This window comes from Equus quagga, chromosome 1 (genome assembly GCF_021613505.1).
Source record: "Equus quagga isolate Etosha38 chromosome 1, UCLA_HA_Equagga_1.0, whole genome shotgun sequence".
Taxonomy (NCBI): domain Eukaryota; kingdom Metazoa; phylum Chordata; class Mammalia; order Perissodactyla; family Equidae; genus Equus; species Equus quagga.
Window position 1 is genome coordinate 161455797 of NC_060267.1, and position 25088 is coordinate 161480884.

The 25088-nt window shown below is 37.1% G+C and overlaps 1 protein-coding gene across 1 annotated transcript in view; it reads right to left on the reverse strand.

Annotated features, from left to right (window-relative positions):
• KCNH8 (potassium voltage-gated channel subfamily H member 8) overlaps positions 1-25088 on the reverse strand; it is a 337488-nt gene that overhangs the window by 127537 nt on the left and 184863 nt on the right. Inside the window, exons 4-5 of the mRNA XM_046641053.1 lie at positions 18869-18996; positions 13596-13836 (exon numbers count right to left, since the gene is read on the reverse strand). Coding sequence (XP_046497009.1) covers positions 13596-13836; positions 18869-18996 — 369 coding nt within the window. The remainder of the gene's footprint in view (positions 1-13595; positions 13837-18868; positions 18997-25088) is intronic.

Consider the following 25088-nt stretch of genomic DNA (forward strand, 5'->3'; position numbering starts at 1 on the left):
TGACCTTTTCAGGTCTCTGCACTTTTCTTTTTTGAGTCACTAATTTTGAACCTCTCTTTGTTTGCTATTGGTCTCCCCCAAAAAGTGAATGAGAATTGCATCTTGTTTAGTGTTCCAAACTTTTCTTCCACCCGAGTGCGTTTCGAGTCTTTCCATACTTCCCATTATACTTTTTGGATTATCCAATGTAAATAAAATGGTTTGGAAGGTCTCCAGAGGAATACTACCAAAACTACTGATTTCCACAGTAACCAAAATAATAATCATGCTGTGAGCACAAATTAGCAAGTTTAAAATATGTATTTTTTTTGTATTTTATTCTTTAAAATTATGATCTTAGTTCAGTTAGATGTGCTGATATGATAAAATGTCATGACCCTTTGGGATGAACATTGGCTTTAAAATAAAATATAACTGGGTTCCAATTTCAGTTCTCCCATTCAGAAGCAGTGTGTCTTTTGGAAAGTGATTAACATTTTCTAAGTTCTCATTTCTATTTAAGTAAAATGGAACTAATAATAATTGCCCCTCATCTATTTACTTAACCAGTATTTATTGATCACTTTATATGTACACATATTGGCTAGATTCTGGGAGTATGAAGATGATTAATACTCTGTTTCTGCATTCAAAGAAATTACAGCTCAGTAGGAGATACAGGTAAGTAAACAGGAAATGATGACATTGTGTGATGTGTGCTCTGGGAACACCAAGAAGGAACAGCTAACACAGATTTAGGAGGTGAAGCTTGGGACAGACAGGTGGGAGACCACGAGTGAGCTGTGTCCGAAAGGATGAATAAGAGTTAGCAAGGCAGAGGGGAAGAGGGTAGAGGTGGAAAGTATGCATTTATTTAAAGTTCGAGAATAGGAAATGATTGAAGGGTTTTAAACAGTGAGATGACATGATCAGATATACATTATATTAAAACAATAACAAGAACGTGGATCTAGCATAGTAAATAGATACTAAGAGTGTGGGCAGGGAAGGAAGTTACTCAGGGGGTGGAATAATCCAGTCAGAGCTGATGGTGACCAGAACTAAAGTAGTGACAGTGAGAATAAGAAAACAAGGCGTTTCAATAGATGATTAGGAGGTAGACCATACAGGATTTCGAGTTTGATTTTACTGGGGGATTGAGGGAGCAGGAGGACTCTGTGAAAAGGCCTGCGGGTATAACTCTTGAGGACTTTCAGACATGGGGACATTCAAGAAGGAAACAGGTGTGTGGTTTAGGGAACAAAGGTGACGAGCTCAACTTCCAATCTGTGGTATTTGAAGAAGCTGTGTTTCATTGGAAAGATAGCCTATAGATGGTTGAATGCACATACATGAATTTTTGGAAGCAATCAGGCTCAAGATATTGTTTTGGAAAGATTTGACATTGAAATAATAGGAGGTAATATAATGACCCATGGTTAAGTGTGTGGTAGAAAGAAGAGAGAGCCAAGGATAACCCCAGGGGAGTCATGTCATTTAAAACACAGGAAAAGGCAGAAGAGATCATGGAGGAGATTGAGTAGAAACATCCAAGAAGGAGAAGGAAAGCCAGGAGAACACGTATTCAATGGAAGCCAGTGAAAGAGAAGAGGGGATCACTAGCATCAAAGATGGAAAGAGATCCAGTCAGAAAAAGACTAACAAGCACCAATTGACAAACAAGAGGCTACAGGTGATTGGAAAACTCTTCTGTGGCCTTGTTACAATCATTAAATGAAATAACAAATATAAAATTACTTATCGTAAATCTACTGTTCAAAATGTAAGTTTACTCCTTGTTTCCCTTTGTATTTCCATTCTTTTTGAAAGTGATTTAAACCTCTTTGAGCTTCAGTTTATCTATAAGCTGGGATGAATATTACCATCCAATTTAGTTCTTAATTATACTATACTGCATTATGTAGGGTCAGCCTTAAAAATTTTGTGCGGTAGGAAATACGGGAAGTAGGCCTTTGTAACTTCAGTCTTCTCAAAGGTTGTTGTAAGTTTCAAATGAAATAATCTAAATAAATATACTTTACATATTCTTAATATTTTCTATAGAAATGAAGAACCAGTAATTTTTAAAGTCAGAGTTAACATCTTGCATTTTTCTTGGCAAGCCTATCTGTTTTATCCAGGTCAATACCTGATTCAACCCAAGTAAATGACAGTCTTCTTTACTATCGTAGTCAATTCTAGTCACGCTCAATTTCAAACATTTAACATAAATTCACTGAACAGCTATTGTACCCCAAACACCAGGAATCCAGTGTCTTTATGCTCAACTCTGCTTTTAAGAGCGTGATTTTTATCCAATGGCCCAGTTGGTGTTAGATCTCTTCAAACATTCCACTCCAGCAATGAATTTCATTTTGCCTATAAGGTTAGGCTTAGGTAGAATTATGAATGGGTGAATAACCACAAGAATAGCTTATTTCTTGTTGCTACCTTGGTAAGTTCATCTTCCTTCCAAATACTCAGCCTTTGTGGTCTCTCATCCTACTTTCCCATGAACTTTTCTTCTCTGATCACACCTTCACATTTCATGACTAATATGGACCAGATCTACATCTATTTCAAAATACACCACAGATGTCTTTCCTGCAGACATGGAATCATAATCCATAGCTTGGAGCAAGGCTGTCACTGCTCTTGTACTATCTGCTAAGAGTTTTTCATGCTTAGGCAAATTTCCTCAATTATTTTATAAGCTTCTCAAATATAGGGAGAATGCCTTCAATTTCTTCAGTACACTTTTTGCCACCCACAGCACAGTATCAGGTTTATATAAGATCTTCTTTTAAATAATTCTTATTAGTTAATTGATAAGAATTATTTTTAATTTCCCAGTGGTCAGTATGTCTAACCGAGTTGAGGCTGTAGCATCTCCTTGCTTGTCTGCATGTCCAGAAGTCTCCCTTAAAGGGTTGTCATCTAGAGAAGGATGGCATCCTAACACCTAGTTTTAGAGACACTAGGCTCATCCCATGCTCACTCTAGTACTCCATTTGGGGGCCTTGACAAGCTCTTGATCTGTTTGCAAGGGGCTGGGCAGGGCACCAAAATCTGTGGGATTTCCCAAGCTACATGCTGTTTACTTTGTGGTACTGACTTGTTAAAGATTAGTAACTCTAAAGTGGGTTATACAGTTTAAAAACAAACACAGTCACCTACAGGACCACACAAAAAACCCCACAGAGGCTTGTCTTTGGAAATAAGGCTATAGCACTCAATGAGCTACATTTCATATTTTGTTTATCTGAACTGTGGTAGTAAGTAAATAGCAGTTTACTGCCTACTATGGGTCAGATACTGTATTAGTTGGAGGAACTAGAGAAATAAATATGTTATCCAATCCACGTCCTCTGGGAGCTTATAGTTTATTTATGAGATGTGTGTACGGGGAAAGAAATAGATATAGATATACAGTTGAAGAGTGGGGGATGGAAACCACTTAAATAGTGTGTGAGGGAAATCTAACCCAGATTTGTGGTGACAGGGGTAGGAAGAGTTAAAAAAAGACTTTGTAGAAGAGGTCAAAGATGATACTTCAAGAATAAGGAGAATTTGATTGGGCAAAGAGGAGCTAAGATGTCTTGCCCTTTTTTCCGAGAGTAGAAAATACAAAGGATATGAAAATACAAAGGATGTGAGGAATGACACAGTTGAAGAACTGCAAATGGTCCAGTATGACTGGAGCCACCAGAAGGAGGAAAGAGTGGTGAAAGATAAAAGGATAGAGATAGAGTCCAGACCATGAAGGGTCTTTTCTGCTATGTTGAAGAACTGCCATCTGCAGTCAGTTGGATGAGATCATATTGGTCCTCAACAAATATTTAATGAATTGAATAATACATAATGAATTACATCTAGACCCAGGTGACTACAATGTTTTCTGTTATCTAAGATATTTAAACAACTTCTCGATATATTCAATATATACATGGTTTTAAAAATTATTTATATATTTATTTAGCTGAAAGCAATTGGAGTAATGGGAGAGGAGATTATTCCCATGGCAAATGCTAGATGCATGGATTGAAATGGGAAATATAAGCCACCTAAACAATGCCATTTTTAGAGAATACGATCTTCTTTTAATGCTGCAAGAAAACATACTTGAAAAAGCGGGAAGAAGAGAGAATGACATAGCAGAGTCCATGTTTGGTAAGAGGCAAATGGAAAAAAAGCCCTCATTATTCTGCAATAAGTTTCTAAATCAAGAACTCATAATTTTCTTCTGGGTTTCTAAATTTAGTAATATTCCATCCTTAATTTCCCTATCTTGTTCAAAACAGCACTATGGTTTCATATTTTATGAGCACATGTTCCTTCTCATCGTCTGTTTACAGTAATACGTAAGTCTCAGGGCAGCATCGTTCTTGGATGAGTGCTAAGGCAATTTTCCTCCAAAGTTGCCACCTCACAAATGTTTCAGATTTAAACATAATTCAGGTTCATTGTGAAATAAGTTTTGTGCTTGGCAGGCAAATACAACTCTATTTTCCATGTATATCTAATTTCCTAAGAAAAAAATAGGAATAAAAACAATAAGACAATATTGATAACACTAATTTATCTAAATTACTCTAAGTGAAATGACTGTATAGTATTTAAAAAAATTCAGAAAGCAACATGCACCTAGAACTTCTCACAATGGCTATGACTGTAAAAAACATTAGTATGAACAAATTGCATTTCAACTAGAGCATTATTGACCAATAAATGTTCTAAGGATAAGGTGATTAAAAAATGAAACTTTGATGGGGCTGGCCTGGTCGCATAGTGGTTACGTTCGTGTGCTCTGCTTTGGTGGCCCAGGGTTCACAGGTTCAGATCCAGGGCATAGACCTATGCACCACTTATCAAGCCATGCTGTGGTAGGCGTCCGACATATAAAATAAAGGAAGATGGGCACAGATGTTAGCTCAGGGCCAATCTTCCTCAGCAAAAAGAGGAGGATTGGTGGTGATGTTAGCTCAGGGCTAATCTTCCTGACCAAAAAAATACATAAATAAATAAAACTGCAAATGTTATAAGCTGTATATATTAATATTCTTTAGGTCAATAATTCCACTCCTTAACATAATTCTAAGTGTAGGAGTAGGGTCTTTTGCGTTTGATGTTCTCTTTGCTTGGAATGTTCATTAAGACATAGAGTTGATTGTTTTCTTTGTCTTCATTTAAACATCACATTCTCAACCGGCTTCCCCAACCACTTCATTTAAAATTGCAGCCTATTCCTTCCTCCTTCTCTGCTTTATTTTTCTCCATGCAATTCACCACTATCTGATGGTCTATATATTTTACTTATTTGCTTTGTTTCTTGTTTGTCTCTCATTAGAATATAAATCCCATGAGGGTAAGGATCTCTGTTTATTCCACTGTTCTTCTCTCTCTAACATCTAAAACGGTGGCTGGCAAACAAGAGGCGTTCGATATATACCTGTGTAGTTAGTGAATAAACTTAATTTTCACAGAGACGTTCATTACTATTTTTTATATATGTGGCAAAAAATAAAAATCACCTTAAACATGTAACAATTAAGACATGGTTAAGTAAACAGAACAGTTTATTTACATGATGGAATATTATGCAACTATTGAATATTTATAAATATTTATAGATCATAAAGTAATACTTATTTGAAAATGTTTTATAAAAAAGGCATCAAAATTTGCATAGACTATGATCACACATATGAAAAGAAACAGAGAAAAAACAACCAGAAAGATTTAATATGGACACTGGTTGTGTTGGAATGGGTGTGACAAAAGACCATTTGTTTTTCTCCACTGTTTCTATTTTAAGGTTTATATAATTAGCATATATCCACAGAGGAGAAATTAAACTAATCAAAAGAAAATGCCTTGAAAATGTAAATTATTGGTTTGTTAGAACATTGTCATTGAGTATGATTTTGTTCATAGCAAAAAATTGGCAAGGCTATTTCCAAAAATCTACCTGTCTGTCTAACAGGAAATGATGATGAGTAAAGTACTTTTTATAATCAAACATAAACCTATTATTCTAACCTAAGGATAATAATAATTGCTATTTTTGAACCAATCACATTCTGCTTTGCAGTTTCACATGGCTAAGGAAAACACAGTGGTCACATACCCTGGGTATCCACCCAATAGCTGATTCATCATAGCGCTTCATCTTCCCAGGGGGAATTCTGAAAAGCCTAAAGGAGCAATAATTAAACTGATAGTTTATTTGCAAAAGAAATGCAATTTTAGTCTTTGCTCAAGTGCGTAAGTAGGTACTTTTCAGCCAACTTATTTTGGGAGCTCTTGATAACAATAATGAAAATAGTACCTTACTTCTCAATGCAGTCTCTTTTTCCCCCAAGGCGTTCCCCCAAGACATATAAAAATCTCTTCACTTTTGAGATAAGGCACTGGATATGTTACATTTCTCTAGGAATCTGAAGTGGCAGGGTAGTTTTCTGTTTTTTGTTTAATTACTGCTATATCCTCAGGCTTAGATTTATTCAGCAGAAAATAGATGGTCAGTTACCAAATGGGTTTGATTCATTTGTTGTCAGTAATGCTCAATACAATACATTCCATTTATCTGATACTCCAAATATATTATCTGGGAATGTAGCCACTGGGAATACCCTCATAGTTGGGTTAAAAATGGCCACATGGAACAAAGGTCAAATCTGAGTCATGGCTATGAATGCCATCTTCAGTTACTGTTAGTAAAAGACCCTATTACTCAATCCAAGATCAGGGTGAATGGCTGAATGGAATAACTGGAAAGTTTCCTCAACATGCTTAAGGTGTGGGGTTGTGGGGGTGCAGGTGTGCAGACATGGAGGTGTGTGGCTGTGTGAACTCCCATTGCCACCCTATGTTTGAAAGGCAGAGTGAAACTAGAAGGGAGAATACGAGTATGTGAGTGGTAGCTGAAAAAGAAAAGGACTGACAGAGGGAGAGGGGAAGGGAGCGAGGAACCCCACTACTGAGAGAGAAATGAATACTAACTTATCAAAGCTTCTAAATATGTAGTCTGGGAATATCAGGATGCCCAAATCATTCAGCAGTAAAAGTTATTTTAAGACCCTCATCACCATGAAATTTCAACTTTATTGTTAGAAGTCTTTTCCTCCAGCTTCCAAGTCTGTATCTTCAATTTTAGTCATTTAGCTGAGGAGTAAAATGACATATCCTCATTTGCACTTTTTAGGAAAACGACTATAAGTTGAGGTTTGCTTGTGCAATAAAATAGCCATAAAATGTCTATACTCTTTCAGGTTTCACCGAGATTTATATATTTTGCCCTAACAGAAAAAGACACCCAAGAATGCTGAAAGAATTAAACTACTTCTGAGGCTTGAGTTTCTATTGGAGAGTAATGAACTGGAGTTGAGTGGCTTAAGACATTACTCCTCAGTTCCACGTTAAATGCGAAAAGGCATGTTTATAAAAATCGTGCACAACGAAGAGGGGATTTGGGTAGAAGTTTTACAAAACAAACATGTATTTAAAAAATACTATTAGAAATTGAACACAGATCCAATAAAATTACGAAGTTGTTGAATAGAGACAAGTCCCAGTTACTCTACAGCTGGTGATTAAGCCTGTAGCTAATGACTTCCTTCCAGATTGTGTTACTGGAAGCCCAGCTTGTGCCTTTCAGGCCTCATCAGAGCTGGGCAGGAAAAAGGAGGAGAAGAAGAAATGCAGATCAGCTCATTTTCTTGTTCTTAGAAGTGCTGATGAAAGATTGGATGGGAGAAGACACTGGAATAATTGACTCTAATATTGTTTGGGATCATTCAATGCATGCCAGACCCTGGAGCACTGCAGATAAAGGATGCCTGACTTAGGTAGACGTAAGAGGATGGTATTCAAGAGACCTTCTCTTGGCTTTTCTGAAAGGATGCTGAGCCAAGTCTGTAGAAGCAGCTGTAAAAGCCTCAGATCCTTTAAGTGTAATGAGTCCCTAGATACTTGTGTTCCTGAAAGCTAAGGGATGTGGAATGTTCTGATCTACCTTATTCCTATGGCTAGTGGGATTTTCAATATGTATTAAAGAGTGCTGACTTTCTGAAAATAGTGGATATTAAAACAGACTGAAGAGATATGGGCTTGGTGACATTATTGACGATACCCATCACTACTGACTGAACAGTGAGTGAGCTTATTTCTTGATGCAATTACCTCACTAAATCCTCCCAATAATGCTACTATTTTGCCCATTTTACAAATGCGTTTAGGATTTTAGTCCTAGCTTGGTCAGTAATTGGCTAGATTTTGGATAAACTGCTTACTCTTTTTCTCCTTTTCCCTCCTGTGTATAAACAGGTATATACCTGCCTTAATTATGTCACAAGATTAAAATGAAAATTAAATGATATAAAGAAATTAAAGATTCTAAGATAGCAAAATTTGGTGACATGTAAGCAAATAGAAGCATTGGTTAATAAAGCATTAAAGACAAAAGGAGAAATAAATAAAATAATCAGAAATGATGAAAATATAGATGTATGCTCATAAGAAATATTGCACTTACAGGAATTCTGCTCATTAGTTGGGGTGAAATCACTCGTAAATGTATAAAATGTGATCTAAAAGCACTAAATAAACACCAAATGATGGTAATGCTGATTAATGAATTAATGTCAAACTCACACATTTCTAAAATGCTCCCTATGTGTGATATTGTCCCCACCAAGAACTGAACCAGAACCACCCAAATCCACACAGAGTATAACCTTAAAAACACAACATTGAGAAAAGAGTGCCTTTCAAATATGTATGGGGTGTTTGGGGTTTTCCTAATAATTGAGGAGCACTGCTGGTGGGGAGTGGTTAAGGATGCTGGATGTTCAGTCCTGGACACGATGGTCTACACAATGTATGATTGTTCTTTATCCCACACGACTCTCAACTGTCCTTTTGTGACTAAGGTAAATGTAGAGTAAAGATAAAATACCATTGCATACCATGTTTCCTATGACCTTTAGCTTTCTGAGGAGTTCTTAGACAGACCAAGTCAATCAGAGTTACAGCATTATGGCATAGCCAATGTTTCTAAGGCTTTGTGGTTGTAACAGAGGATAAGAAGTATGTGCAAACCACTTCCTAGATAGGCTTATAGTGGGTGACAGGAGAGCAGAAAGAGCACTCATTTCTTTGGAAAGGATATACCCTTAGAGCCTCAGAAATAGCCCAGTGAAGGCGTTACAGATGCTAGAGTGGTAATTTGTTTTGTTTTGTTTTGTTTTATTTTAGAATGATACGGCTATCAGTAACAGAATATCCAATTAACAGTGGCTCCCATAATAGGAACATTATTATATTACCCAATAAGGGGTTCAGAGATGCAATATCTCAACTTTCTGCTCTGCCATCCATATCTTCTTTCCTATGTCTCTCCCAATGGTTAAGGCTGGCTGCAGTAGTTACACACATCATATCCTCCCATCCACAAATCCCAGGGAAAAGAAAGAACAGGGACACAGATATTTTTCCCTCACATATCTCTTTTCTTTTTTCAGGGGAAAAAAATTGGTTTCCAAGAAGTCCTCAGAAATGATCGCTTTGTATCCTATTGGATAGAACTGGTCACATACTTAATCAACCCTACACCTGAAACTGGCTAAGGGAAATGGAAATACCACTGGCTTAGAATACTCGTAATTCATTCCCCAGGTCTGGGCATACTGCTGCCTGCACAAGATTGGGTTCTTTGGTTTTTCAGGAAGGAAATGGGGGAAGCGATTGTTTGACCTACAGATATACTACATTTTTTACCACCAAGATTTCAGAGTCTCAAACTATTAATTTCTGCATTCATGGAAGAAAGAGAAGGAAATTGGCACTTCTTTCTCTCATTTTCTGCCTTATTGCTAAAAAAAAAAAAGGAAAGTAAGTTGAGTGGAATTTTTCAGAAAATGGAATCATATTGATTATAAATTCTTGAAAAGCCTGATCCAACAGCCAGGAGACCCGAGTCTGCCATCAGTTAGTCACGGAGACTTGGGCAAGTCACTAGGGCTCGGTTTCTCCACTGATAAAGTAAGAAAGATTGGCTTAGATTAACTACTAGGAGGTCACTTCTCGTTTTAAGTTTCTGCGTGGCTTTGATTGAGCAGCTAAGTTACACAGGATGGTTTGCAAACTAAAAGTAATTTTATAACCAGTTTGTAACTTAAAAAGGAGAGAGTAGTTAGGAGAGATTCAAGCTCACCATTCAGAGTTATATTTTGACTAGCATAATTGCACTCAGGTACTTTCTTTATGGGGAATCTATCAGGGAAGAAATGTTTTTAAGACAGTCTTCCCAAAAGAGTGCTACTAAGTGGTCTGGGGGGAAATGAGTTCTGAGATAAAAATAACTTTAGGAGGTGCTGGATTAATCACAGTTAAATAGATTTCTTTATCGCTGAATTTCCCACAGGATTTATAATGCTAAAGTGCATCATAAATCTCCAAAAGAGATATATTATCTCCCAACTTTCATTTTGACTATATATGCTTTTTACACGGAACATTTAATTTTTCCCTATCTGGAAAATAATCACATCGCTTTACATTTATATAGAACAGAACAAATAACAAAATATTTTGAAAGCATCATTGTTTAGCTATATGAAAAACTTTCCTTCCCAAACCTCCTTTGAAACTACTTTTTAACAATTCTGACCCAGTTGATTATAAAATGTCCATTTAATAACACTATTCCAGAACTAGAAAATAAACATTACATTAAATATACATACGGATTTTAGCACACATACCAATTTAATAAATATTAAATAGTACTAACATTTCCTTAGTATTTCAAAAATACAATATTATAGGCAATACACTTTTATTTCTAGTATTTTGACTTATTTCTCAATGATCATTTTTAGGTCACCTTTGTGAAGTATTTCATAGAATGAAGATTTTAGGAAATATACTTTGAGAAATGTTAGTTTAAGCTATTTTTCCAAATATGTTATAATAAGTTGTAGATACATTTAAACTCATTTTAAAGATGAAAGAGCAGGAGGACAACAGTAGGAAAGAGCAGGGAAATTTTTACTGCTTATAAAAATAAGTCAGGCAAGGATAAATTCCAGGCAGGGATAACACTAAAACTGTTAGCAGACCAAAATCTCAAACTCTAAAGTAATCTTTGGAGAAGGGTAACCGCGGGCCCTCCGGGACCAGTTCAACTGACCCCATCTTATCACCAGAGTGGCTAAGAATTGCCTTTCAAAAAATTTGCAAAGTCACACAGCCAGATCATGAACAGAAGAAGAAATCTTGACCTGAAATCATCACGGAACCAAAACATTCTCCTCTCCACAGAACCAAAGGACTGGGACATGACCGGAACTTAAAAGTTGAACCCCTATCAGAAGTGAGGGGCCCATTATTCAGGAAGATCTGGTGTTAAAGTTCTTCCCCTATCTTATCATAAATGTTTAGAACCCCATCATAAATGTTTAGAACCTTACCATAAAGGCTTGAAGCCCACCAATCAAAACCTGTCCCCCCAGTGTTTCTGTGTGCCAGCCTGTTCTCGCTAACCTCTTAAATTTTGCCCAAAGTCCTGAATTAGGGAGACAGATCTGAGGGCACATGCCCCCCTGTCTCCCTACAGATCCATCTTGCAGAATAAAACTGATCTCTTTTCCCAAAGGCTGATGCCATAATTAATTGGCTTGTTTATGCACATTGGGCAAGAGAACCCCAATTTTGTGTGATAACAGAAGATAAACTGCAAAAAACAAGAGAGGATTTCCATTCCTTTGTCATGCAGTTAGTAGGGGATGGGTATTACCTACCTAGAGAAACATCTTGCTAACTAGATCACAGTAGTATCGACAGTAAGAAAGAACAGAGAAGATTTAGGGGCAGCTGCGGGGGAAGGGGCAAGCCAGACTCCATTGTTTAGTACAAAATATCTTTCTCATAGGTGTCAGTTCTCCTGAGTATAAACAAGTCATCATCTGCCAATGAACATGGAGTACCATAAGTGGCTTCCAAGCCCTTGGAATTTCAAAATCTAAGAACCTGAAAAGTGGAAAAGAAAGTCCAAGAAATAACCTTGTCCCTATGACAGAGTTTGTAAGTAATAATAATAATGATATGAAATATTTGCTAAGCACATAGTCAGGCTTAGACGTGTTAAATGACTGCCCAAATTCTTGCGAACTTTGACGAGGTCATGAAGAGTCTTTTTAGAGTGCTAATTTATGTGTGTGTCATGGGTGGGGCTGAGAAGACATCAAAAGTTTGCAAAGGATATAAAACTACAATGTATTGGTATACGGACACATCCAATTTGTCTATGATTTTCATTTTAAATTCTTTTTCAGACTAGAATGGTGTTATTTTCCATTTAGCAGTGGTTTAATATCCCTTTATACTTATACTTTTACCATAAAGAATAGTTTAAGTGAAAAGAAAAAATAAATTTCCTTGAGTTTGTAGCCTTACCAAGGTACCTAACTAGACAACGTTGCCATCTAGTGGCCTGAACATACTACAGCCAGCACTTTCGGGGGGTGGGGGAGCAGGGGTCCTAACATACCTCTGAGGAGTATGCTCAGTAGTTGCAATGTTAACAGTGATGCCAAAGCCACACCAAGAGCATACGAAGTCATCCAGAGCAAATACGTGTTGACATTTGGTTAGAGAACTCACTCCAGTCCCAAAGTTTTACCAGCTTTCCAGAGAAAAAAGAACCACCACCATTGAAACAAGGTTTTGACCTGCCTCACTTATTTATTTCATTTTCTTTGAACTTTTAAAATCCATTTCTTATTCCTTTATTCACCTACCTGCTTGAAAACATTTTCCAAACATTCTCTTATCTTTACAATATGGATGTTTCCATATATCACCATCGCCAGGTAAAGAAGCAGGTATTGGGTTGGTACTGAGGATCAAGAACTGGACAGGGAGTCAATCTAAGCTTTGATGGAGATCTAGAATCTGTCCTAGAATGAGCAAGAAAGAGCTAGGCTTTGGTCTAAAGGAGATGAAGATTTAACGGACAGGAAAATAGGAAGAGGCTTACAAGAGTGGAGCAAATACAGCTTCAGCTGAGGTTCCCAAAATTCTAGGGATAAATCACTTAGCAAACACCCCTTAGGGCCTCTTCTCTGGTTAATATCAGACACTCACTGCTCCTCCTGATTGGCTGGCAGGCTTATGTAATCCTTTGCTTCTGCAACCAGGCCTCCTATGGCAGCTGCCATCCACATGCCAAAAAGGCCTGGGGAACTATGCCCAGGATTGGACTGCTATCTGAACACCAATGATGGGTTCTTGCCAAGCCCCATCTCTAACCTTACACAGTTAAGATCATGATGGATGTAAGAGTACAAACAAACCAGCCGTTAAGTCTTTTTAGCCCATTTTTGGCAAAATAAGGATAGACACACAGAACATCGGTTTAGATCTGTTTGACTAAGGGAACAGGGAGAGAGCTGGAAGAGGCAATTTTCAAAAATTCAAATGTGTGCTTCAAAATTTGCATCAGAGACTGAGTCATGCCCATGCAAATGGATCTTAGCTCAAATTCATCAGAAAAATCTGGAACACACTTCCTTCCCCTACAAAAATCTCCTACGAAAGCAGCTGTTGGTTCTTACCTATAATAAAAAGAATCTCCACTGCAATGTCACTGACTGTTGTGCTCCGAGTCGTGGACAGGTCATCGTTGCCGATAAAGCAAACGTTGTAAGGTACAGTCACGGCAACATAAAACGTCGCCAACAGAATAAGCCAGTCCCAGCCAGCTTTAAAAGTGCTAAAATGCAAAAGTATGAATTTGGACTTTTTTGCATCAGAAACTTTATACTCCGGAAATGCTGGTTTATCTACAAAAACATTCTGTGGATAAAGACAAAAGGGAGAGAAGGGAGACACAACATTAGAAACACGGATCATACAACCTTAAATGCACATTTCTGTGAGACGGATCATTCATGTATACAACGTCAATATATCTCACAAGCGACTTTTAAAAGTTGGTGATGCAAAAAGTAAGGATGTATATGTTACAATTGAGCAGAAGTCTTTGTTATAAGGCACAGGAAGAGGCAAAGTTTAGTCAGGAACGTTAAGTGAGTAATCCAGATTTGTTCATTAAAAATTAAAAAGACTATTACCTAAAATGCCACCTAACAACATCCACAGTTGCAAGTATAATTCTACACACATTATAAACACAAAGATGTATTTATATTTCTATTGTCATGGGGACATTCCATATACTTATAATTTTGAGATAACAGTCATTAACCAAAGAATATGTTTGACCTGAAACTCTTCTAGTGACTGCAAAGGTACCAATTTTTTTCCTAGGAAAGGATAGAGATATATAATCAACTTTCTATTGTAAACAGTTGTTTACATTTCTTTCAAGTGATAACCAGTTTGTGCTAACTACTTGCATTTTTGCCTTGTGGCTGTTGGTGAAGTTTCAAACTGGGAACCCAAATCTCATAACCTTGGTTGACACGGATTGATTCTGACCCTGGCTAGCCCTTGTTAAGATGGCAAAGGGAGGACCAGTTACTTAAGAGTTATTATTCAAGTCATGAGAGGAGAAAGACAATGCTCACTGTGCAGCTGATTAAATGCAGAAGAAGAGCTGGAATTTTTATAACGGCAAAAGCACTTGGCTTTGAAAGCAGTCTAAATTGATGAACAATTCTCCTTATTGCTATGAGACAAAGGGAGGCCCAAGAACAGCATGCGTGGAAATTTGACGAGCCTATGACCAGATACTTGCAGACCTTGCTCTGACCTCAACTAATAAGAAATTCAAGATAGGTATTGGAAACTTAAATTTGAAAGTGAAGTTGAATGAACAGAACAGTTAAAAGTTCTGGAATGCATGTTACTTGCAGGTCACAGTGTGCTTTCTTGTTTTATCCATTGAGGGAAGAGCAAATTAATGAGGTATGTTCAGGGATTCCTGAAGTACTTGAGGATTCACGAAAGGTTCAGAGCAATCAGGAAAACTTAGTTCTTTACTGGTGACTATCAGTGACCAAATAGTTGTGCTGCTTTATTACTAACGCATGCCCTATCTTGCATCTCTCCTTGGTAGGCATTCCCAACACATGTTTCTACTTCCTGTTAATATTCTCACTCAACCCACACAGGCACCTCATAACGCCAGGATTTCATGGTGAGGGACTGCTTCACTACTTCCAGATGGTTCTTTGATGCCAATCTGCCACTATGTGTATTTCCCATTGAATTCCCTGATTCTTGACCTGCCTCCTTTGCCTCATTCTCTGGTTTCTAGGAACAGTTTCCAACAGTGGATTTTGCTAAAAAACTGAGAAGCAGAGAATGAAGTACAACTGTTGGCCTTCTCATCAAAGCTTAGGCTGGTACATAGGAGAAGAGAGGGTTAGGGTCCATAAGTATTCATCTCCTCAAGGTTGATGAGCATTTCTACCTACAGTAGGACATGATGGATTCTAATATAATTATTTTTCAAATATTTGCTACAATAAGATATTACCAGAAGCCATAGGGAAATATGTCAATTTCTATCCAAATAAGTCTTTTCCTACCATGGTACAGAAATTAAAATTTTACGCTGTCTGAGGGAGAAGCCAGCTTTAGGAGTGAAAGCTGGGAAAACTCAAGAAGTAAAGTATTTTCTTTGGTTTATTCTAATTATATGAAGCATTCGTGATGTTGATTCAAAAGGCCAGCAATATATTAGCTATCTCCACAAATCAGAAAATAAATCACACTATCTTGTTTTTATAGGCTACTTAAAGCATATTATTTAAAATTATTTCAAAAGATACTGAGAATCCAATACATCTCAGATTAGATTTAAATTTTGAAAGGTTTTTGGCTCACATCCTGCATACATCTTGACACCATCACCTGGGTGAAAAAAGAGATGCTCTCCTCCTCCCACCACTGTATTTGCAAAGTTTTATCAAAAATCTTCAGAATGGAAGAAAATTTCTTACAATTGGAAAGTGTGCTTTTAGTAAGTAAGGGAAAAAAGACACATTATGTATAACCCTGAAACATTTGGAGATTGCCTAAAGAAGAATACACCACTATTCTCGATTTTAGTTATGTATCATTCACTAATTTTGAAGCATATTCTTTACCACCAATGGTGTTTTAGCTGTTTAACCTCTACCCAATGAATTACTGAAACACAATGAATAAGACCAAAGGCTAGCTAAGGTAATTGTTTCTTAAATAATTTTTGCAACATTTCTTTGAAACTGACTTCTGAACGAGCAAAGGGAGGGGGAAATGTTTCTACAGTCACTCCGCCGAGTAATTCCAGCATAGGGCATGCCTTCGATGACGGCCAGCACAGTACCTTGCTGGTAACATTCAGGCATTTAAAGTATTCTCCTTTCAAGCCCCCAAGACTCTCATGTGATCTTCAAATTTGTGTGGGAGACACTTGTGTCATCCCAATGCCGTGGAATAGAGGAACAAATCAAGCGAAGCAGAAATTAAACACCTTTTCCAAGATATACCAGGCAAAGTTAGAGCCCAGCCTAAACGGTGTTACATCTGATTTCCAAACCATGCTAATGGCCTGATGAGTTAGTTTGTTCACAATTGAATCATATATTCCTGTTCCACAGAACTGGATCAGAGAGGCAGCAAGGGAGGGCAGAAACACAGTGGTTTTGAGTCAGAGGATTCACAGTGGGCCCCACATGTGCTGCTTCTACTCGTGAGATCTCAATAAGTTGTTCTTTTCCATCATTAACATGGAACTAGGAAAAATCATATCTAGTACTGGCCTGCTGTAAGAATCAAATATGACGTAAGAAAAAGGAATTTGTAAATAGCAAAGAGCTACAAAAATATTAAGAAATCTTCTTTGTGTGTGTGTAAATGTTAATATAACCAGAATTCCCCAAAGACTGATTGTTTAGCCAATAAACTATCCAGATCATTTCTTCCTCTTCTTCCTTCTCTCTTCCTGCTGTCTTTTAGCCATTCTACTCTGTTCTCCTTGAAAGGAGATGGTGAACAGAGTCAGTCCTGATTCCATACTTTGCTTTCAGAAGTAAGATGTTACCTCTATTGTCAGAGTCACTGTGTTGATTAGATGTCCTTAATTATTATGTATTAATTTAATGCTCAACTCTGATGTTTGTACTTCTTAAATGAATGGCAATTTAGCAAATTAGCTAAGCAGTGGGAGTTATGATTTTTCAAGCCAGATTTTTAAGTACTGTTCTGTACTTTGTTGAATCTAAAGGGAAAAACAGCATGTTCAACAAATGCGTTTTAAAGCTCACTAATACGTGCTATATTTATGTGATTCTCAACTAAAGGCTGGAAGAGTGTCGGCTTTCAGCATTACAGGATCTCTGGCTAATATTTGATTAGGTGCTTTGCTGGTTGACTTGCATAGAATCAAGCCCAGATGTGGTTACCTTTGTTTCCTCCTAGAACTTGTTTACTGTCACTAAGGCTGACTTGGTAACTGAAGGGAGATGTAAATAAGAACCACTGGAAGGATCCATAGATCAAGTGGTACGCACTGTTTCAAGTTTATTCCTGGACTCTCAGGAAATCAACGTGACACTAGATATACCTAGAAAATCTTTACATGAAGTCAGGACAACAGAAGCAGTGTGTGACTCTTAACAGTGGTGCATGGCAGATCAGCACCAGCACAGGTGATGGTTCTGGAGCACAAACGCATCAAAACAGCTTATTCTGGCTGCGAAGGAGGAGTCACATTGAAGCAGAACCAGGTTTGCAGCACCTTCATGTCAGATCTCGCTCCTCGCCTTTCTTTGTTCACTACAATCAGACAAGCAGATACTTTGTACGTCTGATGCATGACTCTGTTTTATCACAGCATTTGTACGTCAGATTCATAGTCTTGAGCTTTCTACATAAGAAATAAGATGCCAAAGAATCCTCCTGTGTTCCTAAGTCCCAGAACTTTTGGGTCTTAGATTGATTCCAACATAGCTCTGGTTATTTATGTGGTTTTTCCTGTCATCGGCAAGTTAGACCCTGAGTATTTATATTTGCCACCCATAGGCACACAGACCCTCTAAGTTGTGTATTCTGAACATTACACAATGCAAATGCAAATTAACGACATTCCCATGATTTGAAAAATTATCTTTGAATATCTACAACTAAACAGACATCGTTCTGGGTTTCTCAGGGAAGTCTCTCAGTGCTAAGAAGCAATTAAGAAATTAAGCGTGAAATCCTGGAGGATGTGTGTCATGTAAAACTCTGCAAAGTCTTATCTTTTATAGGCAGAGTTATTTGCTGTGGCTTTTGACAGATAAGTACCAGGTTTCAGAAAGCAGTCCTACTGTAATTTATATGAGTACAACTTTTTACAAAACTGCATAATGTATAGCATGTAATTCCAAATCCAGTGTTCCACTGCGTGAAATACCCAACTGTGTTTTGTATAAAATGCAAATTTTTAAATGGAGTAACAACTTTGATTTGTTCATGGTCCCCCTGGATAAAAGCATTAAGTTAAATTAGATAAAGTGCAAAATAGATGGAAGTAAAATTAAATTTGAGAAATCTTAACCAACAAACTGAATGTGTAATATGACTTGCTGCATCATCTTGTTCATAAAATGTAACCAGTATGTCCCCGTTTGCAATGTCCCCAGTACCATATTGTACTGACTGCAATAATATTCTAATCTCTGTGCTGTGATAACACTATGATTAAGCACTTTTATTACAGAAATGCCTCATGACTGCTGACCTTTTCCAGTTTGTTGTTTGTAGGAAAGCACAAGCCAACTTGAAAAAAATCTAGGAAAGCCAGTAAATGAGTAATTGGAGCCTTTCTTTAGCGAATCAAACATTGCCACCAGGGGAAACCCTAGTGTTCATAGTGTACACACATACCACCTACATTATTTATTTTCAGTTTGTTCTTTTCTCTTCTTTGCAGGTGCCCAGAGATGTGATAAAGGACCGCTCGACTCCGTCTCCGGGCTGAGTCAAAGTGGGTCCCTGCTCTTGATCTTCCTTTGGCTTTGTCTGGGGGAAAATAAAACTAATTAAGCACCAATGAACGCATTATTTCACGCCAAGAATGTCAAGCTTTAACAGTTCCCCTTCAAGAGCACACAGTACATGTTTTTCAACACCTAAAATTATTTTCTGGCTCCCAATGAGGTTAATTGTAGTCCTTTACAATATATATATTTTTGTCAACATGTTAACTTCATTAATTTTTTAAAATTAAAGTAAAGCATACATGAGAATAGAGAAATTTTCAAACAGTTCAGAAAAGCATTAAAATAAAACATGTTACTCCTTCTTTCCTGCTATTCCACAGTCATCTCTGTAATTCTCTCAACTTTTTTCTTCATTTTTTTCCAGAAAAATATCTAATACATATGCTATAGCCACATTTATATTTGTTTCTTTGCATAAATGGAAGTTTACAATAAAAGCTGTTTGCCTATTACTTTTTTCACATCAAAATAATGCAAATCATTCCAAATATGCACATTATAGTTCTCTCTCATTCTTTTTTATAGCTAAGAGTACATTGTGTTAAGGATATAACTAGCCTTAGTTATTTTACTATTTCCCTATCATGAACATTTATCTAGAATTTAAAAAAAAAAACCTGTGTAGATAATCCTGCAATAAAATTCTTGAGTGCAAAGAGCTTTGCATTGGTGTGCCAAGATATTCAGTAAATAAGTTACTAGCAGTGGCTATGTACATTTTAAATTTTGATATGCATAGTTCAAATTTCATTCCAGCAATTTACACTCCCAGCAACAATGAATGGGTGTGCCTGTTCACCACACATACATCAAAATTACGAAACATGTGTTGCCTAACATTTTGATAGTTGAAAAATGCCATATTATTGTTTAAATTTGCATTTTAAAAATGATGCTTGTGGGTGAACATTCATTTAAATATTTATTGTCCATTTGCATTTATTTTTATGAAGTCTAGTCATGCTATTTTTTCCAATTTTGAAGTTGGTACTTTTCTATTTATTTGTAAGAACTCTTTGTATACTAATCACCACTTTCTTGTCATAAATGCTGCCAGCAATCTTACCATTTCATTACTTGACTTTGGATTTTATTTATTTATTTATTTACTTATAAGTCTGTTCACTTGTGGTGTCTAAACATTTATGCCCTGCATTGCGAAACTGTCTTTGCTCAAAAATTATTTTTAAAAATCTATGCATGATTTTTTCCAATATATTTATGTCTTTACTTGTTTGTTTTTAACATTTAAATCTTTAATCCAATTGTGCTCTATTTTAGAAAAATTAGATAGGAATCCAGCTATTTTCTTTTCTTTCAAAAAGCTACTGCCCAAGAGAAATAAATAAATTGATTATATGACATTAAGAAGCATTTAGTCTTTATTTGGTCACCTGGTGAACATACAATTTCATCCTAAATAAATTGTATCTATATCAAAGTGATTGCAAAATATAAACATTAAAAACTCTTATTTATATGAGCTTCATCATCACGTCTCCATAGTATTATGAAGGCCGTCTGATTCCTCTTCTTCATAAAAATGATTTGCTTTGGTTGCTATGTTGGAGAAGCCATGTAACTACTATTGATGTCTCCTGTGTGCCAGGCTTTGTTCTAGAGGCTCAGTATTAATAAATTTCAATTAATCCTCATAAATACTCAGTGAGATAAGCATTATTATCCTCCCCTTACAGACAAGAAAACAGAAAGGTCTAATATCATGTCATATGATCAAGCAGCTAGTAAGGAGCAGAACTACTATCTGACTTCTTCCACACGCAGCATCAAGTACCTTTATGACTTCAGTCATGTCCAGGAAAGCTGCTTGGTGTTGTCACATAGACTAAGACATATCCTAATATCCTAATCCCTGCCCATCTGAGCTTGGACTCCAAGTCTTACAAGGACTTTAACCACCCCTCATTCCCACTCCATCCCAGGATGCTTTTAATGACCAGAAAGTAGGATGTTTTATTCACTGCAAAAGTCTAACCTGATATTACATGTTTTTTAATTGTTTACCTGTTGCTTCATACTTTGAAAGAATGTTTAAAATAAAATACATTACCATAGGCTTGAATCACTAAAAGATTAAAAAATACAAAGCAGAACATCAAAGAGGACACTTCTTTTTGAAACTCATGGCTAACAAAAATGCATTTCACTGTGCTACTAAAAGCTAAGATCAAGTCTTCATGTGTTCAGATTTTTGCTCTGCATGGAACTCTTAGAAATTACATCTGAAAATGTAATCAGTAATCCATCAAGGAGTAATTTTAAATATATTTAAATTTGAAAACAGCCAGAGTTTTAGACAACGTCTGCAGAATGTGGTAGGAAAGGCCAGGAGGCTGCTTGTGCAATATCAGTTGGTATCAAAAGGCCAGGTGGAATCACAATGCCAGCTACAAATTTGGCCAGGTTAGAGATTTATGACAGTCAATAAGCTGGATCCTTCTTAGAGGAGAAATCTAATTAATAGCTGAGACTTTCCAAATCAAACAACAGCAATTTTATAGTCATAAAAAAGGACCCTCAAAGGAAAATAACAAAGAAACGTACCTTGGTCTGGGCTCTAAATGGAAGAAAAAAAATTCTTTGAAAAATTTTAGTCACAATTTAATCTTCATGCAAGATTGGGATTGAAAATCATTCCACTTAGGTGATCTAAAATCTCCTAAGCAGAGGAAAAAACTTTGAAATGTCCTGGGTTGGTGACTCCCGAATGAAAAACTCACAAATAGCATAGGGAGCAACTCATTAAAAAATATATTTATGCATATATGTGTATACGCACAAAATATTCATGACAGCATAGTTGTAATTTGTATATGTATACAAATATATACATATGTATGTAATATACGTGAGTGTTTGTATGTATAACTAGAAACAAATCATGTCCATAAACAAAAAATGCATAAATTGTGATATAGTCATGACACAGGATATTAAAATTCCATTAAACTGGACTTACTTGGGAATAAATGAAAAACGAATGAAATAGTACTCATCCATTAGCACAGAAATAATTCAGAAACATAATATTGAGTACAAAAGCAAGAAACAGAAGAACACAGAGAGCATGGCAACATTTTTATAATATCCACATACATGCAAAACTAAATAACATATTATTCAGAGAAAATAACATATTATTCTGAGAGCTTCTCCCTCCCTCCCTCCCTCCTGCCCTTTCTTCCTCCCTTCCTTCCTTCCTTTCTCATTGACTTTGGAGGTGAAGTCAAATGCTAAAGATGAGGGGTAATTAGTGGGAACTGGTGGTTTGAAGATAGTAAGAAACGCCTGAAATATTTGTTGTTGAGGATGGGTGGTCAAGCCCAGTAGGGTATAGAAAACTATACATAATTACATGACTAAACTATAGCTAGCTGCAAATAGATTAGAAAATATAGTTGGAACACCATATGCCTTATTAAATGGTATTAGTAAAATTCTATTTCTTAAACTCAATGTTGGATAGATGGGGACTTGTAATAATATTTTTATATTACATATATATTATATATATATTATATTTGTGAATTAAAAAATATTTCACAACAAACAAAGGACCAGACTAAAGTGGTATGAGACCATTTAACAGCGGGATCTGATCAAATACTTTGGAATTTGGTGGGGGGGGGGGGGGGGGGGGGGGGGGTGGGGGAGGTGGCATCAATTGCTTGAGATGAGTGACTCAGCGTTAAAATCTGAAGGAGGAATAGCTGTTAATAAGATATGATGAAGGCTAGCAGAGGAAAGAACATTCCTGACAGAGCAAATAACAAGCGTGAGGGCCTTGGGCAGCAAGGAGCGCAGCGTCTCTGAAAAACTGAAAGAAGTCCAGGAGGGTTTGGATATAGAGAACGGGAGGAAGAGAAATAAAAAAGGAAACTAGAAGGGAAGCAAAAGCCAGACACATCACCTAGGGCCTTTGAGGCTACATTAAGAATTTTGCTTTTTTACTTTAATGAGATGGTAAAAGTATTAATTAGGGAACAGTCTAAGCTGCTCTAGCAAAAAGACCCTAAAATATATGTATGTCATGGCTTGAATAAGAAAACAATACACTCTGTGTACATTTTTCTGTCTCATTTCTTTTCCTTTCCTGTAACAGAGCAGGCGTTAGTGATCTAAAGTGGTGGAGCAGCTCTGCCGTTCTTCACCAGTGGCCTCCATTTTTGAGTCTAAGGCAACTCCTCTATAGGGAGAAGGAAGAGGAAGCAGAGGGCAAGAAGCTTCCTGTGAGGGAGCTGGAAGTTGCCACATCACTTTTACTCACACCATGTTAGCCACACTCAGCTACAAGGGAGGCCGGGAAATAGAGCCCCTAGATGGGTAGCCATGTGCCCTGTTAAATCTTAGTTGTAAGTTGGAGAGGGTTCTATTAATGAATGAGTTCTGGGGGACCGTTAACAGTTCCTACACATGAAGCCATAGGAAGGTTTTAAGCACTCAATGGACAAAAGAAAGCTGGAGTTTTCAAAATAACACATTGACTTGCAGCATGGGAATCGATTAGGTGGAGTCTGTAGCAGTTGTTAGGAAGTTGCTCAGGAGGCCGTTTGAGTAGATCAGTTGAAACACAGCAATAGCTTAAACCAGAGTGATCACCATAGAGGTGGAGCGAAGCCGACACATTTGAAATACATTTTGAGAGTAAAGTTGCCTGGCTTTGTCACTTAATTGATTGTGAAATTACTTAGCAAGAGAGTTCAGAGTGAGAGGAGAAAAACTAGGTCCTCCAAAATGTAATAGGTCAACAGTGAGGAAAAAAGGAGTCTGAAGAGGAGAAACACAAAGAGGAGGGAAATGGTAAAGGTGGTGCCAGAGAATCTAAAGGAAAATAACATTTCAAGAAAGAGAGAGAGGTCATAGTGTCTTCATACCACACTTCGAGTGATCCTCCTTGGGTGGAAGAAACATCCCATCCTTCTCTTATAATAGGAGGGAAGGAGGAGATTGACTATAGTTGGAGGTGAACATGTGGGTTTGTTGCAGAAGATGAGGTAGCTACTGTCTGAGAGCTTCTCCCTCCCTCCCTCCCTCCCTCCTGCCCTTTCTTCCTCCCTTCCTTCCTTCCTTTCTCATTGACTTTGGAGGTGAAGTCAAATGCTAAAGATGAGGGGTAATTAGTGGGAACTGGTGGTTTGAAGATAGTAAGAAACGCCTGAAATATTTGTTGTTGAGGATGGGTGGTCAAGCCCAGTAGGGAAAGAGAGTTTTGTTGGGGAATCCAACTGCACCATTTGAAACTGCTAATAACACATTTAGAGTGGTTCCGATCTCCCCCAGTACAGCTTTATCCCAGCAATTCTTAGCCACCTGTGTGCTGGCTGGGGGAAAATGTATTGTTGCTTCTTTTGAGTTTGCAGCTTTGCCAGATGGATATAAAGAAAATACAGAGGTGCAAGAGAATTGTGAACCATGAAGTGAAAGTAGAAGGAAAATGAAAACAGTAGTGGACTAACAGATAGAAAGAAGGTGAAGATTTCAATGATCTGGAGGTTACCACCAGGTCAAAAAAGGTAAATGAGTAAAATATATGGGGAGGAGGTGCTGTGTCAGTAAGCAAAATGATTGAATAAGCAATTTTAGATCTTGAGCAATACTGAGTGAGGATAATTTCCAGGAAAAAATTCCAAATTTTGTTTATACTCCAGTGACTTTAAGACTTCTCAACAAAACATCATGTATTAGCAATGGATTAGCCCCCATGGTGTTCTAGGCATAAGGCTAGGAACTTTGTCTTGGTTCTCATCTAATCCTCATTTTGTTAGGCATTAGTTTTCCACTTATTGAAAAGCAAACTAAAGGTCACCGAAATTGTGTAATTTGCCAAAATTCAAAGTGGGAGGGCTATTTGAATCCTTAATGATTTTACTCAAAACTTCATGTTCTTTCCACCTCACCAGAGTAGATTACAGACAACTAGGCAGTAGCCTCTTAACAGATATTTTCACTTATCTGCGCTATCTTGTTGAGTCAAAATGGATCTATCTGCTAGACAAGAATTATATTCTCTGCTGTCTTTTCTCATCCCATTTCACTCCTTTCCTTGCATCAAAAGAGACATACTGGAAAACATTTGTTCTCCAGCTTTAA